General features: G+C 46.3%; 1 protein-coding gene across 1 annotated transcript; it reads right to left on the reverse strand.

The window, feature by feature from the left end:
* Nucleotides 1-2,909: 2,909 nt before the first annotated feature.
* On the reverse strand, nt 2,910-15,994 carry PEX10 (peroxisomal biogenesis factor 10). Its single transcript, XM_075604865.1, has 6 exons — nt 15,580-15,994; nt 14,217-14,297; nt 13,218-13,624; nt 11,647-11,822; nt 6,194-6,329; nt 2,910-4,492 (listed from the first exon to the last, which is right to left on the reverse strand). Exons 1-6 carry the CDS (start codon nt 15,689-15,691, stop codon nt 4,424-4,426), a joined length of 981 nt encoding a protein of 326 aa, XP_075460980.1. The 5' UTR covers nt 15,692-15,994; the 3' UTR covers nt 2,910-4,423.
* Nucleotides 15,995-18,799: the final 2,805 nt, after the last annotated feature.

The raw sequence follows: 18,799 nt of genomic DNA on the forward strand, positions 1-18,799 counted from the left end.
ACGCCTCGAGCAGTGACTGGAACCGCAACCTTACCTGGTCTTCGGCGACGCAACACAGCGTCATTTGATGCTGGAGACGAGGTAAGTTGGGGGGCAGGGAGAAAAGTTTGCACACCACCTGGTTTAGAGCAGGCTGCGCAAACTTCAGTCTGCCATGGTTACGTCACGTGACCCCCGGCTTTCCATGGCGACGTGTCGCCTGAAGCCAAGGTAAGAGAACTTTCAGAGGCCTCGTGCGGTCCCCCGGCATTTAATTGCCTTCAGGGAAGTGCGTGGCCTCTAACCACCGCACCCCCCAGTTTGCGCACCCCTGGCTTAGAGCACCAAAACTGTAAAGTTTAGATTATCCTGTGCTTCAATTGCATAGCAGTGCTTTAACTTGTGTTAGTAGAGATGGGCAACATTTTTTTGTGAATTTGGATCCGCCTCGATTGTTTTTTTTCCCCAAAGGCAATGAAACACGCCACAGGCCTTTCTAATTTTATAGTGTGTGTATAAATCCCCCTGAGTCCCTCCAAATAAATTCGGGGGACATGCCTATGCTAAAAAAGGAGCACGTGAGCAAAATGCTAATGGCTGTGCAAAGTATATTTAAATGAGTCCTGTCCCACCCTTCCTAAAAGGATTTCCAAACCAACTATATAGATTTTGTAATAAGCCTAAGCCACTAACCTAATGACTGGAATCATGTCAGCCCCAACAGGACTAGAATCCAAGACCACTGCTTTTCTAGGCAACTGCTCTAGCAGTGTGAGCTTAACCAGCTGATGGCTAGTACCACTGACTGTCACGGCCGTGCTTCACCTTGTTTTTAGATGAGGTGTACTCCTAAATACTTAATACATATGCAATACAGGGACAGGGTGGAAGGACAGATCCATACTGAATAGATGGGGAAATAGGCATGGGTCATGGAGGTAGAATGGGGGTAAGTGGGAGTTTGGCTAGCAGGAAGACACCCATATTAAATACAGACATGTTTGTGGCGAGAGACTGAAAACGTTTTTCTTTCCACCTTATAATCAGACATAATACAGTAATTTTTCGATAGGTTAGGGATTTTTTTTTGCACCATGTGAAATCAAAATGAATGGAGAGCAGTTTGGTTAGGCTCTCAAGGTTGATATTGAGGGCCATAGATTTAGTTTGAGTCAACTTCTGGTTTTAAAATTAACCAAATTGCTCGAGAGCCTGAAACAGATTAAGGAGGTGAGAGGTTTAGAGAGTGTCAGCAAGACATCATCCGCACAAAGGGAAATGTTATAGTCCCTGCTACGTCCTGTGATGCCCGTTATATTTAGGTTAGTTTATTGCGGCTGCCAGTAGTTCAGAGTGGATACGGGGCAGATTTGTCTGGTCTAATTGGCTATGGTCACAAACTGAGTAACCAGGAGCATTTAATCCTACTGTTTGGTACAGTCCCCTTACTCCATGAGGGAGATACCCCTAGAAGTAAAATTCTCAAGGTCATCTGCAAAAAGCTACCGAAGCAGGACTTCCAGTGGGCAAAAGCTGCTCATGAAAGGTAACCACCTTCTGGAGGGGATCCATGCCGTGAGCTTACTCTGTACCAGGTAGTAGCTGCCTCCTCACCTGTACCTTGCAACGCTCGCAGACCTGGGCGCACACGCATCAGGACCGTTGAGCTTTCAGAGTGTCCCCAATAGTGATCCATGCTACATCCTTCCGCCTGCTCGTGTAGCACCTGTCACCGCTTGAGATCTCTGCTTCGCTGGAAGGTAACTGGAAAGAGATCTGCAGTTTGACTTTGTCTATCTCCATTGCGGGACGATCTCTCCCAGATGACATGGCTTCTTTAGTGTGAAAATAATGCAGGCGGAGTATTACATTCCTTGTAGCATTGGCGGTGGGGACCTGTGGCACCCTATCCAGGAGCAATGGTTTGGGAAACTATGGGCACAGCATCTTCCAATCTGTGATCATCTCAGGGACCCCCATATGTTTAGATTATTTCTGCGGGAACAATTTTCATGATCTTCTGGGTGCTCCTCAATCTCCGACAGTCTAATGTTCAGGCAATTAATCTTTTGAGCAGGGTCTTGCTTATTAGCAACCACATCATTGGTGCATTCTTGTAGCTGGGTCAAGTCTACACGTCCATCTTTCTTTGCTCTTTGGAGCTCCACCTGGAAGGCATTCTTCAGCATCATATAGAGCTGGCTGGGCCGAATTCAAGCTCTTTCCGATTCTGTGCTATCATGCAGTGAGCCGCCATCTTGTGTTCCTTTCCCCATGTTAGGCCTCCTTCCTGAAGTAGTCAAACATCGCGCCGCAACGTTTTATGTTTGTTCTTAGAAGCATTTTTTTGTGATTATGGGGCACTTACTAATGTAGCCGAGATTTAGAATGCTTTTTCGCAGGCTATTACAGCATTCATGTCGGTTAAAATTCTTCCCAGGGACGGCGCAACACGAACATGCGACCATTGCATTTGACTTCAAGCCTAGAGATATACCCCCACTGGCCATAACATTTGTAATATGGCTCACATACACCGGTGGTGCGGCGTTTACCACCCAGCGGAAATGTACTATTTGTTTTGCTAACGTAAGAGGGCATGCCAAGAAACCCTTTGTTGGTAACGTGATTAAGCAGAAACCAGCATTTCTGAATTTGATGCTCTACTACATTAAATTGCTTTTGGAGTAGTATTTTCAATAATAATTTAACCGGTTAACTATTTACTGCTCAAAATAAGCACTGTCTGGTGTACTACAATCTCTTTAATTCAACATAATGATAGCAGGGGTTATACTGCTAAAAAAAAAAATTATATATACGTATTTTTTTTTTTAGAAAGGTGCTGTGGAAAATTAGTTTAATAGCTGCCCCTAACAACCCTCTTTGATAAAGAAACCAAAGACGTAAAACTCCATATAGTATGAGGATCTATATACATTGTTAATCCTTTATTACACGAAGAAAAATCACAGGTACAGAGCATGAATACACATTTTTTCAAACCAGTTTGGCACGGTCAGTGTAAATACTGTTAAAATATGTTGTTACACCCTTCAGGGTGTTTCGTTTTGTTTTCCGATTAGTGTTGCAGTTCTCTCTTGCAATGAAGATGGTTAAACTGCATGCATCAGAAGAGCAAGATTTCACATTCTGCATCACAGGTAGAACAAGTCCCATATGCACCCTGTCCCATTCACAAAGGTGAAATGTTAAATATACCCACATTTACTCACTGCTAAATGGAGTTAATGAATACAAATTGCAAAACGTTACTAATTGCACAAATTCAAACATATTAGAAATGTATAGACACTAATCTTTTCTTTTTGTAAATCAGTCAGCTGTCAAATATACCCATTGATTAAAATGACTGCGTTTGAGCTAAATCAAAACTCTAGGTTTATCAGCTAAACACATTATCCAAATCGGCACACTCACTTAGTCAGCCAATCAGGAGAGAAACAAAAGTTCAAATTACTTTTTTGTAGGGTGGACTGACAAACATTCATTTAATTACTCTATTATATACCAGCTATGCTCCATAATCTGCTTTAGTGGTACCTGGGTATACATGCTGGTGATCAAGCACCAGCAATAAGACCCAAGGAAGGAGCAGTATATTACCAAGAGGGAGCATCTTTACCACCCCAGTGTCAGTGGAGTATTAACTTCCTCCCTGTACTATGGGGCTCCCCCTTGCTCACTTTGCTGCATGCATGGAGACTGGCCTGCTGAAACAGTAAGAAATATTATAGTAAAATATATAGAAATGGCAAGATAACAATAATTTGAGGGAGGGGCAGGTTTACACACACACACACCTTTATCAGCTACCCAGTTTTAATCACACAGGTCACCTCGCTATAACAAAAAAAAGCAGAACATTTTCATAATGTGATTTTTTTTGAATGTGTCATTTTAAATCTGCAGGCTGTACCAAAAAGATACAACATTCCTGTATTCCGTTCAATAATGGATACAGTTTTAGTGCATTATCTCCACCTACAAAATGCAACCAAATTATACCTCTGTAAGACTCTTAAGGCACCCAATGACTCCTTCCTTTCTTTCCCCTTGTTGGCAATGGCCCTCAACTTCATCCAAGCAGTTAGAGGTCATCAGGTGTAGATACCACACAACATCAACATGCCAAACCTGTCACGTGTTAGGGTCTACTCTAGGTTACATGTTCTCTATGGAGAAGTTCAGAAGCCTGCAAGTGTTTTCAGATACTCAGGTGTCATACATGAGGAAGACATTTGTCACTTCCAAAAAAATCCTGCTGCCAGACATACCGTAAACAAAGTGTTATTTTGGCCTAAAGTTGTTTTCATGGAACAGTTAACACCACACACTTTCCTAAATGTGAGAAGCAAAGCAGCTGCATTGGAAGATGCCTCTTCTTGAAAAGGAGCCCTTAAAAATAAGATGTTCAGGAAGATCATCGATAGTACCGCAAGTAGACAAGCTTCTGAGGATGAAATTTCTCTCTACATAATGGGCACTCAGCCTGGGTAAGAAAACAAAAGGGCATTTTAGCAGCATGAATACAGGCAGCACACAGTCCCCCAGCGGAGAAAAAGAGCTTAATGCTATATTGAACCATTGTGAACAAAGTTGTACACTATTACACCAATGATGAATTTGAAAAAAGTGTCCATTACTATTTGAAAGACAATGACCAAGTTAATACTTTATTTGGCATAAAAATGACGGCAGGAAACATTGTAGCCTTAATAATATGGCATGTGGTGCACAGATTGCTTAATCTTGTATTTTCTTGGTCCAACTAGCAGCAGGATGAGCACATCAAGCATAAATGTGGTAGTTAGGACAAGAAAAGGACATGCAGTTCTCCAGATCTCGCCATTTTGTCTATATCAATGGTAATGCTAATTATCTGACCAGTCGAATCGCTCAAGTGGCCAGGTAAATGGCAATGCCTATAGAAGAGTTTATCCGATCAATTCAAGCTGTTCTTTTGATGCTAGAGTATTTAGTAATCCAATTCAGTCCTAGAGATGATGCAGAAAATATCTTTACTTAAGAGTTCTCTATAGCTTGAAAAGGGATGGCATGCCAATACTTCAAACATACCAAAGATCTCATGAAGTATCAAATGTTTAAAACATGCTACAATGTTCTTAAGTCTTTAAACTGCATATTACAAAGAGGAACAAGTAAGGCCTCGGGCATGGTCAGCGCCTAAGGCGCCCTTGCAGCCGCAATGAGAGCGGCTTTAGCAGGGGCTCGCGCACGCATTTGTTTTAACAAATGTTAAGTTTCTGAGGTCGCCGGAGCACAGGGCCGGTCATGTGAGCGGTTTGCCCAATGAGGGCGAACTAGCTCCGTGACGTCACAGCGCGCCCCCCCCAAGGCCAGTGACGTCAGTAAAGGGGGCGAGCCGCGCAATTTGATTGGTTTAGAGACATGGTTTAGACATGGGACGTCAAAAAAAAAAAAAAAAAAAAATCTACATTTACCCGGCTTCCAAATTTTTAGTCTCTCCGTCGCGCTTACTGTAAGTGCTTGCGACAGAATCAATGGATTTGTTTCGGAGCGACGTCGCAAGGCACTATAAGCACAACCTAAGTTTCTTACGTGTTTACACTGAAAACATTTCTTCATCCATTAATGCAGCCTTCCAAAAAGCCAGACACCCCCGGATGCCAATGTTATTTTACAAGGCAACTGGAATGTGGACATATGTCTTATTATTTAACTATATAATCCGTGAGAAAGTAGATGTGGGACACTTTTTTTTTTATCCCAGCAGGCTTACAATAATTAGAATTTGCGAGGCTGCATTAATTGTATATTGCATCCTAGTCCCTATCCAAAGTATTTAGGTTATTTTGGAAATAAATCAGTACTAAATAGATTTACGTAGGAGCTGTCAGAAGGAAGTCACCATGGGATACATAAAATGGTATCGAATTGCATGTAATCTTGTTAGGAAGTCTCCTAGTTTTCTTTGCAATATGTAGAGACATGCATTAATTGCTTTCATACTTGCAAATAACTTGGAACTAGTTTGACTTCCAAATAATGTCATGATCAAAAATGTAGAAGTTTAATATATTTTACATTGCAATCTGGTAAATTCAGCTCCCTCTTACAGCAAGCAAATGAAAAACAAGAGCTCTGGTTCTGTAGACTGGAAACCTATTATTTGCACACCAACATTTTCAGCCCTTCATCATAGCCTCACCTTGGTGTTACACCACTCAGTGATGCATTCCCAGCAGAAGAGGTGGCCACATGGTGTCGCTGTGCTGTGTCTACGCAGCTCTAAACACAGTGTGCATTTTGAACTGCGCTGGTACGATTTCTCGTGTGGTGGTGCTCTATGAATGAAAAGGAGGAAGGTTTACAAAACAAGCCAGCAACTGAATTATACATCACAAACATGATCCGGTTTAGTCGATCTGCTTCTGATATTAATGATGTAGAACACTATTTTTTCAGTGACAGAAAAAGTCTACATTTATTTTGACCAACGTGATACTATTTGTATGTTCCGTTAGACAAGATATCATACATCTGGTTTTGTAATCTAGTCACATAGCTTAACTATGACAGGTTTTTATGTACTGTATATGGGTTTTAAAACAGGGATAGACAATACCAGGTCCTTAGTTACTACACTAAGGGATTGAAAAAGCAATTTATACGGAGGGTTTGAGCTGCAATCAACAGTTGTTTAATTGTTTAGAACACTTTCGCACTTTCATATTTTTGTGTAGGGCACTATTGTATTTCACAGATGTAATTAGGTGCTATTCCTTAGGAAAAAAGCTGTGTGTGCTGTGCACGCGCATAGTAAGTGAAACTTCTTTGACTTTTGTCACAGAAATTGTGTTTGTGATGTTTTAATTAAAAATCAAAATACAATTTCTTTGACAAAACGCAAATAAATTTGGACTTAGAATGTGCGTGCTCGGCACACATCCCCTGTATTAGCTATTTGCACTAAGCGTGAATTCCTCGTGCGTGTGACTGTGTGTGTGCGTGTGACTGTGTGCGTGTGACTGTGTGTGTGTGCGTGTGACTGTGTGTGTGTGCGTGTGACTGTGTGTGTGCGCGTGTGACTGTGTGTGTGCGCGTGTGTGATGTATGCGCACCCATCCTGCACCTCGCATATGCCCCTGCACCTCGCATCACCCCCCTGCACCTCGCATCACCCCCCTGCACCTCGCATCACCCCCCTGCACCTCGCATCACCCCCCTGCACCTCGCATCACCCCCCTGCACCTCGCATCACCCCCCTGCACCTCGCATCACCCCCCTGCACCTCGCATCACCCCCCTGCACCTCGCATCAAACCCCTGCACCTCGCATCAACCCCCTGCACCTCGCATCAACCCCCTGCACCTCGCATCAACCCCCTGCACCTCGCATCACCCCCCTGCACCTCACATCATCTCCCTGCACCTCACATCACCCCCCTGCACCTCACATCACCCCCCTGCACCTCACATCACCCCCCTCCACCTCACATCACCCCCCTCCACCTCACATCACCCCCCCTGCACCTCACATCACCCCCCCTGCACCTCACATCACCCCCCCTGCACCTCACATCACCCCCCCTGCACCTCACATCACCCCCCCTGCACCTCACATCACCCCCCCTGCACCTCACATCACCCCCCCTCACCTCCTCACATCACCCCCCCTTCACCTCCTCACATCACCCCCCCTTCACCTCCTCACATCACCCCCCCTTCACCTCCTCACATCACCCCCCTTCACCTCCTCACATCACCCCCCTTCACCTCCTCACCTGCACCTCCCCTCACCCCCTGCACCTCCGATCACCCCCTGCACCTGCGAGCACGGCGGCAGAGCAGTGTGGTAGGAGGAGGGATGAGCACAGGTTGTGTTGCCCCGCAGTGCCGGGGATCAGGGCAGGGAGGACGGCACATACGGCGAGGAGGCCCATGTGAGTGTGACGCCCCCCCCCCGGGGAAGAACACCATGATGCTGGTGGGGGGGTGTGGGGGGAGGAATAGAGGGGGTAATTGGGGGGAGAGGGGTGGGGGAAGGTTCAGACGCGGCCGCACCGGGCCCGCCGTATGCGTGGGAAGCGGCGCCGCATGTCAGCGGCTGTGTGGGGGGTGCGGTGGGTGCGGTGGCCATTAGGAGCGGCGGCGGTGGCGATATCTGATTTGTGGAGCGGGTGTGATGTCAGTGTTGGGGTCGGGCTGAGCCAGAACACAGCCCGGCCTCAACTGCCAGCACTGACGTCACATCCGTTTCATTTGTGTCTCCACAATCCATTTTTGCCCCATCACGAATGAGGTGCCACTAAGGAAGTTTCACTTCAAAAACTTGGCGTGACACGTAAATGCTGTATATTGGTTCACTGGATCTTTTCTTGTGGTCCTTTATAAAGGTTTCTTTTTGCACATATTGAGTATAGAGCTCCATAGGTAACTTTTATTCTCTACTAGCTGAGAGACCCGGCGTTGCCCGTGAGTTACATTTAGCGCTAGGAAAAGGGGGGGGGGGAAAGGAGGGGAGGGGGCCGGGGGAAAAGGAGGGGAGGGGGACGGGGGAAAAGGAGGGGAGGGGGACGGGGGAAAAGGAGGGGGGGGGACAGTGGACAGGAGGGGGGGGGGGACAGTGGCTGGGGGGAGGGGGGAACAATGGCCGGGGGGAGGGGGGGCAGTGGCCGGGGGGAGGGGAGGCAGTGGCCGGGGGGGCAGTGGCCGGGGGGGCAGTGGCCGGGGGGGGGGGGGGACAGTGGAAAGGACAGTGGACAGGAGGAGGGGGGGGGGGGAGTGGACAGGGGGGGGGACACAGTGGAAAGGACAGTGGACAGGAAGGGATGGGAGGGGGGGGGGGAGAGTGGACAGGAGGGGGGGGGTGACAGTGGACAGGAGGGGGGGGGGGGCGCGCAGTGGACAGGAGGGGGGTTGGTTTGCTTTAAATTGACGGGTCCCTCCTCTCCACTCCCCCTGTATCTTTCTCCGCTCGTGACCCCCTCGCCCCCCCCCCCCATGTGTAGCTCCGGTCCCCACTCTACAGTGTCTGAGACACAGTGTAACACACACACACGCACACAGACACACACAGTGTCCCACACACACTGTCACGCTGTGACACACACACACACACACACACACACACACACACACACACACACACACACCTGTCCTTCTGGCCGCCGCCATGTTAGTTAGTCCGCGAGGGAGGAAGGGGTCCTTCAGTCCGCCGCCATCTTAGGTGCCGCGTGGCAGCGGTAGGCTGCCCTGGCCAATGCCTGTCCCCGCGCCAGGGAGGTGAGCGGGAGGTGAGTGGAGGGAGCGGGAGGTGAGTGGAGGCAGCGGCAGGCTGCCCTGCCCACTGCCTGTCCCCGCGCCGGGGAGGTGAGTGGAGCGGGAGGTGAGTGGAGGGAGCGGGAGGTGAGTGGAGGCAGCGGCAGGCTGCCCTGCCCACTGCCTGTCCCCGCGCCGGGGAGGTGAGTGGAGCGGGAGGTGAGTGGAGGCAGCGGCAGGCTGCCCTGCCCACTGCCTGTCCCCGCGCCGGGGAGGGAGGTGAGTGGAGAGGGAGGTGAGTGGAGCGGGAGGTGGAGGGAGGTGAGTGGAGAGGGAGGTGAGTGTGATGGGGGGAGGAGGACAGAGAGAGAGAGGTGTGTGTGTGTGTGTGTGTGTGTGTGTGTGTCCTTTGGCCCGTCACTCCGCCTCAGGCCAATGAGAGGTGTGCGGGGGCGGGCGGGCCAAGGGACCAATGAGATTGCTGCTAGGGACGCAGACATACAGTGCTTTCAGAAATATATAGTAGATAGACAATACCAGACCAGGGCATTTATAAAAACACACAAAGTCTTCAGGATCCCCCTTATATGTATGCCGGCACATCACCACCAACTATTGATTCTGATTACCAGCCCTGCTTTTGCCTGTCACAAGGATAGATTAAGGTGTTGCAGGCTCCTCTAGAAACAAAAAACACTTAAGTCCACATTACAAGTTAGAAATTAATTAACACACAAACCCAGCAAGCTCAAACGCCCACACCCACCTAATCTTGACTATATGTAATGCCACATAGAGTGCCACTGGGCTGTGGCACATGAATATAGCAAACGACGGGGTGCCTAGTGCTACATCCAAATGACCAAACATACATGGTAATAATTACAAGAAATAATGCTTCAGTACTAATAATAATGCTAATAATAAATATGTTTTTTTAGTTAGATATTTTGGCCAAAGCATACAGAGGTATAGGGAACAAATGCAGTGTAGTGTAGGACTTGCACTTATTATGGTTTACCTTGACGATTTGGTGTGCAGGCTTATGATGCTTTGGCCAAAATATCTAACTAAAAAAACATATTTTATTAGTATTAGCATTATTATTAGTACTGAAGCATTATTTCTTGTAATTATTACCATGTATGTTTTGTCATTTGGATGTAGCACTGGGCACCCCCTGTCGTTTGCTATACACATTACAAGGTATCCTTATGTACAGACTTTCCCATCAACTGTATACAGTATACAAAATTATAGCTGGCTCAATATGGTCCTTCATAGGTAAAGGACCAGTAACATCAGACACTGCCTTAACTTCAGTCTGACAGTCAAATAGACCAGCAGTCCTTTTTCATTGGCTATCCTCATCTAAGGCTTTTACAGATACAAACATAACATGGGCTCTTGTTCTACCATAGCGTCGCAACCCCCCTCCCACCTTCGCCACCCCAAAACAAAACGACACAATGCCATAAAGACAGTGGCAGGCAGTGAAGGAGTTTGTCGAGACAACTTGAAACAAAAATATGCAAGTAAATATATCATTACAACGACAGCAAAGTCGACCCTAAAAGGTTGACTACCTGATGAACAACCAGTAGAGAAGGAGAAAAACTGGAAGAGCACTACTGTAGGTATCAAAAAGTAGAAAGGAGGATGCATATCCCATAAAAAGATTATTTATTTATTGGTCATGGAAAAACAGGGCAATGGAGAGCCCTACCAACGTTTCACGCTTCACAGAGCGCTTTCTCACCTTGAGAAAGCTCTCTGTGAAGCGTGAAACGTTAGTAGGGCTCTCCATTGCCCTGTTTTTCCATGACCAATAAATAAATAATCTTTTTATGGGATGCGCACCCTCCTTTCTACCTTTTTGATACCTACAGTAGTGCTCTTCCAGTTTCTCCTTCTCTACTAGCCTACCCCTTGGACGGAAGCACACCTGGGGACCCCTCACCTTTGGATCGCATGGACTGTGCAACACTCAGAGTGAGTCTATCGCTTGCTACATGTTTTCCTGCTCACGACTTTATTTAGACAATTGGTACATTATAGGGTGTTATTATGCTCAATCTTCCTGGTGTTATTGTTAACAACAGCGTCACTTATTAGTGAGCTTACCATCCGGGACTGCAACCCAGTACCTGTCTTCTATCAAGTTTATGTTTAGGGGTCCCCCCTACAAGTATCTGGTTATTCATTCATTCATTCATCCTACTGTTGGGGTCTTTAACATTACGCAGTCACATGGTCTGATGAACAACCAAACTGCTAGAGTAACATAACATACCTCAAAAGCACACCATAAGCGAGTATTATAGATAAGATACAGACTGTGCGTCTTTTAGGGCTCATTAGGTTAGGAGATAAATATATAGGAGTTTGCAGACCTGCTCACCTCTGATAGGACATACGGCGGTGGAGTTTCCACTTCTGCTGGGCCTCCTGCCTCTGCTGAAAGCTATGAAGCTGAATACCCACTAGAAGCATGAGATGAAGCAGCGACACTGCACCAAGAAGGCTATAACTTTGGCGCACAAGCTGGTCATCTCCAAAGGACCCCCGGACACGAAGCTGTAAAGAGGGTTCAATAAGTAAAATCTGAACTCTCCCAAAGAATGAGTTTTGTTTATAAAAAGAGCTAAACAAACATTACTCATTACCTATGCCTATGCTAAAGCAGCAATCTCTGCTGCTTGTTTTGTTTCTATTACTAGATTGCGAACATGGGCACCCTTAGTTGAACCTCACTATGTTCTCAAAATGGACCCCACGGTTCTCAAAATGTTTACCCCACTACCTTTTACAGGTATCTACCCTGGGTAAATTAAATCCCAGAACAAAACCAGGAAGTACTGTGGGTACCTTTACAAGTATCTCGGGAACAAGGGGGTCCTCGGAGCTGAAAAACATGGTTCAGCGGCAATGGCTCCCTGTTTCCCAACCTGTAAACTAAATAAATAATGGCAGTTATGTTGCTGCTCTAAGAACATTATTTTAATACCCAAGCCCTGTTTTGGTAAATTATTCTCATGTGTTACCTAAACATTTTCTTTATAAAATATTTAACTATACAAAAACAGACCGAAATACGTAAAAAGGTATTTCCATTTCTACTTACGATATCTTCTCATGCTTAAAGAATGTTCTCGGCCTGAACATTTCTCTATACTGGTTAGACAAGCACCCAATAATTTTCTAATTCATAATCTCATGTCTTAATGAGAGGTACACTTCCTTTCACCACTGAATCATTTAGTCACTCCTTCAGAAAGCTCACACATGTAATAAAGAAGAAGTCCAATAGAGGTTGTGCACACATACAGCATTTTGTCATCAGACCAACCGTTGATCTCCAACCCCGCACCCCCACCCCAAACAAAGTTTATCAGAAGTAGATATAATTGAAATGAATATAAAAAAAAAAATTTCTTCGATATCCTAGGGCAAAAATATTGCACCCAATCTGTCACCGCTTTTGCCTTGATAGTTATTAAACCCTAACAAATTCAAGAATGCTTTTTGCAGACACAAAGGAATCCGAGCGGTTACAGCAGCGGTGCGCAAACTGGGGGGGGCGGGAGAATTTGTAGGGGGCACAGGCAGTTACAGAGGCCACGCGCTCTTTCCACGGGGGAGGCGTGAGGCCTGTGTAACTCACTTATCTGCGGGTCTTTGGCGACGCATTGCCATGGCAACGCGGCGGGTCATGTGATGTCACACAGCGCCATGGCAAAGCACGTCAAATGACGCGGCGGGTCACGTGACATGACCCGCGTCATCATTTGGAGGGGGGGCGTAAGCCCTGCAGCTCCCGGGCAGGGGGTGCAGCTCAAGAAGTTTGCGCAACCCTGGGTTAGGGAATACCAAATGATAGTGTTACGATTTTGTAACAAGTGGGGAATATGGGCTGTCTAGGTGGGCCAAACGACCCTTGCGAAACGTCTATGTTTATACGGTTCCACTTACGTAAGTGATTCCTGTGACGCGTTTGGCAATATTGTAGAAGGCTCCATTCATATAAAATATGGCAAGATGCAATCTTCTCAGGAAGATGATACTCTGCCTAACAACGTAGACAGTCTTTACCAAAGTCTTTTTCTGTTGTTCGGACAATGAACAGATTTTTCGATGCACTGACTTCCACATCCAGGACCTGCGAGAAGCCCCAGATGACAAGCTGCCATGTGATAGTCGTGGTCCATCGGTTTCGAGTTGGAGCTCATGTTCCAAGCGCACCAACTCCTTATCCAGCAGATAAGGTACTAGGGTGTGGCAACAGATTAGCAAGGCCCGCTGAAGCCAGGATGGAACCTTCTTCTTAGATGAATCAACCTGGACAATATTAACATACTCTTCGCCAAGGGTTTGGTAACCTGGAAAATACCAGGACAATTATACCACTATATGCTTGATAAAAAGCGATATATCTAACATGATAATAATGAATGGTGTATCAAGAGGCATCTGGTTTCTCGAACTTTGTCTAGAAGAAGGTAATCAGGCATTAACACATTAATACTATTCCAAAAAAGGAAGCATTCCAAGTTAATGGGATGGGTTTGGGTGGTTGTAACAAAAAGCACAAGAAATTACATTTCTATTGATCAACTAAAATCTTGAATCAAGATGGTGATAGTACAGAAGATCAAGCCAAGTAAGAAATGTCGAGGTTGAACAGATTAAGCAAAGAAAAGACAATGACCATGGATGTAAACGCTATATAGGTACTAGTATAGACAAAAGGTATGGCTAAATTAGGAAAACTATACTACCCAAGTGCATAACAATGCAGAATTATTATTGTATAGTGATATTTGGGGGATTTTTTTGTAAGAACTCTTTATACATCTGATTTGTTATGTCACTATGCACTACTAGAGCAGGATGACAAAACAAAGTACCATATTTGTGCGGCTATTCTGCAGCTTACACACTGTTCTGCTGAAACTCTCCCCTGTGCTTTACCTAAAAATGTTGTCAGACTGTAATAAGCAAGATCGCAAAGTAACTCAACTTCTTTCCTCCATTGCAGCCACTTCTTGGCACCTGGAAAAAAATTAAAATTAAAAAAAGTTACAGAATAAAACTTGTTATTTCTAACTGGCTCAGTACTTATTCAAGTTCATTATTTTCTAAAATTCCTATTTCTACTGTGTGTATTTTATTTATTAAACTCTACACTGTGCTCTCAAATGTATGCATGCACTAGATATATTTGTAAAAATCACATGATTAAATCAGTTCACCATGTACAGTATTTGTGTATGTATGTAATCAATACTGATTTTTAACAATTTCAAACTGAGAAATAAGCCAGTAGCACATTGTGTAACTGAAATAGGGGATTACTTAGGAGTGCCTGATTCTCCCCATATCCAGACATTAAAAAACGATCAGAGACCAAATCAGCATTTGGTGTGGGGGATGAGAACGGGGGGGGGGGGGGGGGATATTTTTCTCTCTACCAATTCCAGCCCTATTCTCTAACATGTTTAATATTAATTTTGTATTGAGCACTGCTCCCTGCCCTCAATGTTTTACTAGACATGCGTAAGGGCACTTGCTGCCATTACAAATAGCAGTCATTGGCCCATATTAACTAAGGGGTGCTATGCGGTTTAGCAAATATGGACCATGGCGAGCAACTGTGTTTTGGGGGCTCTAATGTTTACAGGGTGTGTTCATGTTTGTATTGTCTTGTATTTACCCTGTTACTTTTCATTGGAGTCAAGAAAACCTAACTATAGACGCATGTTAGATGATGGCATATTCGTACTAGTTTTTTTAATGCTTCTTTGAACCCTTTTGCTGCAAGGAGGATCTGCGGAGCAAGGCATTTCAGACTCCTCTGGCAGCAAAAGGGTTTAAGAATACTGAAGTGAATAATTGCTGAGAGGGATGGGGCAGAGGGAAATGAACACGAGGTTGAGGTTTGTACATGTAGTTGCAAGGTGCAATCCAACTTTAATGTGGTGCAAATATCAGGAGCCTCGTCAAAAAGGTAAAGATTGAACATGAAAATATCTGACAAAGCAGCCAAGGACTCAATGTGTAATTACTAAAGCAACCTACAATCTCCCTGACTTGGGTAGTACCACAGTATACCCACCTGGACAGTTAGCTGTTCTATGTTCATGACACAGCTTTTGGTTTAGTAACATTTGCCACTGTTGGAGGGCTTTCCTCTCATAAAGCAGCTGCACAGTACACAATAAATGTGCATGCTATTACACAATAAATGTGCATGCTATTACACAATACTAGTGTGCTTCCACCCTAGCTTGCACACATGTATGTCGGGGGACAAGGACTGAGGCTGTGGACTTACCTGCGAAAGCCTGACAGGCCTCATGCGCCTGGCCCCGCAGGAAGCCCTTGTACTGCTCATCCTTCTGGCTGCTGCGGATAAGCTGCGGCGGGTTGGCAGAAGGGAATGCCATGGTGGCAGCAGGTTGGATCAGCACTCAGCAATATGAAAAAGGACACAGGGGAAAATACACTCACGTGTTCCTTCTGGTATCAAACAGGTTTCTTCTTTAATGTACAGAAAAATACAAACATCAAGCTGGATTAGTGTGCAGACATACACCCCGGCACCGTGAGGAGGGTTTCAAGGCCCCTTCATCAGGGTGAAGCATAGTGCACATCCCTGGGGGTGTATAGTGTCCCTGTAGGTCTGCAATCACTGTTTAATCACTCACCCAGCACTTCCTGTGCATGAAACGCTGTGAACACACAGACCTATCACGTGTCTCAAGAATGCTGGCAGGCCTGACCAATCGATCCCTAAGCACGGCATCAGTATACAGTATCATAAACAAAAAAAATTGCAGCTGCCTTACTGATAAATACAAGAACTATCACAATCTATCTTATTACAGAGGCTGCAATCAGACCACAGTCAGGGAAGTTAACCCCACTCATACTCAAGCTGTGTCTTCACCTGAACAATGATGTAAATATACAGTGATCTGCCAAACCCCCCCTAAAAGCAAAACCCTCAGCCTAATCTGTCCATAGGGTCGTCAGGTGGTTTCTCCAAGAATATTGGATGCAGCTGTGAAAGGTGACGCACTCGATGAAATTTGGTGGGGAGGTGTGTTATTTATAAATGCTTTGACCGTTATGTCATTTTTTCTAAATGTGTCTCAAAGTTTGGACCAATTTGCAACATTTCATATTCTATTTTATGTAGCCCCCGTTTCCCCCTGTGTCAGGGCGACTATGCGTGCTGCTATACCTGTGTGGCAAACAGGAGGCCTGATCTTCTGCCACTTGGGAGCCTGGGGTGTGTATATATCTACTAAACAGCGCCTCCACCTGAGAAGGATCCTCACATAGTAGGATAATCCCTCCCAAGACAATATGCCCAGTAATACACACACAGAGTATGGGAAACAGTGTAGCCATGTCCCCCCTGCCTGCCAAGCGCCCCCCCCCCCCCCTCACCTTCCTGGCGATCGCGGGTGCCGCCGAGCCTAATGGCGGTCTCGTCGGCCGCTCGGAAGAGTGGGGGCGGTCAGGATCCTGCTCGGGGGTTGCCCGGGACGCGTGCGCAGTGACATAGCGAGAGGCAGCCAATCAGGGGAGGGCTCACAGAAGGGACTACATCTCCCATGAGCCCCAGGACCACCCCACGTGACCCCAGGGAGCCAATAGGGCTACAGCATCTCCCTGCAGGGAAGAATGGATACATTTCACGGGCTTGGAGCACGCTAGTCAGTCGGCGTCAGGAGCAGCTAGGGGAAGGAGGTAGGGTGCAGGAGTCAGTGACTCCCTGCACTAGGCCAGCAGCCCCCTAGGCCCCAGATAGCCCTGAGTCACCAGTAGTTGAGTGTTGTAGGGACAGGCCCCAGGTTAGGGACCCTGCCCCTTACTACACAGAGTCAGTTAGGGACACAGCGGACGCCGCGCGTCCATCCAGAGGTTTGGGCTCAGACCTCTGCTGCCGCTGCAGCAGCCATCCGGGTGGGATTGCCCCGGACGGTAGTTCCTGGATTAGTCTGTCTTCGGATCCTTTGTGAAGTTCCTTTGCAGACTCGGGCACTGAAGTGCTCGGCAGGTAACCATCAACAAGTGCACCAACGATCCTACATATATTATTATTACGGGACTAGTGGCTGCGCAGTCACACATATCATCTCCCTTTAAGGGTGCGGGACATATTGTGTGGGGTTATTGGACACGGGGTGGGATCACCCGGTGTAGGTGGGAGCGTCCTGCGAGACGCAGTAGTCAGTGTCTCCTCTAGAGAGGGACACCTGTTGATTTATGAATAAGTACATGCTATACAGTAAAGTCATTGGTTATTTTACATGCGGTGTGTGGAGTGATATATATATATATTTATCCCTGCAGCAACCACACAGCCGTCCCCCTCACGCAGCCTGGAGGTAAGAGGGGAACCTGGCTACATCTGTAAAAAAATTCTGGGGTCTGGAGATGGAGCACCCTCCTCAGATTTTATGAAATGGTGCAAATTAGTGCATACTTGGAGTGAAATTTTGAAAAAATGATGTAACGGTCAGATCATTTATAAATAACATATAACCTTAATCCACCTCTACCACAAATTCCGAGATTGTTGCACCCCTCTTCATCCTCACCCCCCTCATCCTTTCACCCCCTCCATATCCTCTCATCGTCTCTCAGTTCCTGTCCCCTTATCCTCTCTCAGTCCCCTCATTCTCTCACCCCCCTGCCTGTCATTCTCACCCACCTGTCATTCTCACACCTCCCTCCCTGTGATTCTCAATCCTCCCCCTCCCTTCCTGTGATTTTCACCCCCATCCCAGTCATCTCACCCCCACAGGACAGACACAGAAAACACACAAACACAAACCAGGACAAAACAAATACACACAGGTCAGCCACAGAAAATACACACAACAGTACAGACCAAACACACACGGACACACCTCCCTCCACTCCATGCTGTTTCCTCCTCTCCTTAGCCCCACCCCAGGCTCCCGACACCTTCTAATTGAATGCATTACTCAACAGCAGCCAATCAGGATGGAGGATGCTGCCCAGCCCCCTAGCAACAGCCCTGCTCTCTTCCTGCTCAGGGAAATCCTGCAGACCCAAGATTGTTAGGTCACTATGGCCAGAGAGGTAATACCAGACACAAACATGTCCAGTATTACCTCTAATTGTTTACTGCACAGAGTGCCCAAATACAGGACAGTCTGATTCAATACTGGACACCATAAAGGGTGTAGAACTATATGTATGTACAGTAGAATGCGTGTAAGTGCTTGTCAGACTGCCTCAGGGGCTAGATGTAGGATAAAAACCAACACCTTTAAAAAAAAAAACAATACAGGCATACCCCACATTAACGTACGCAATGGGACCGGAGCATGTATGTAAAGCGAAAATGTACTTAAAGTGAAGCACTACCTTTTCCCACTTACTGATAAATGTACTGTACTGCAATCGTCATATAAGTGCACAACTGATGTAAATAACGCATGTGTAACAGGCTCTATAGTCTTCCCGCTTGCGCACAGCTTCGGTACAGATAGGGAGCCGGTATTGCTGTTCAG

This window comes from Ascaphus truei, chromosome 6 (genome assembly GCF_040206685.1).
Source record: "Ascaphus truei isolate aAscTru1 chromosome 6, aAscTru1.hap1, whole genome shotgun sequence".
Lineage (NCBI taxonomy): Eukaryota > Metazoa > Chordata > Amphibia > Anura > Ascaphidae > Ascaphus > Ascaphus truei.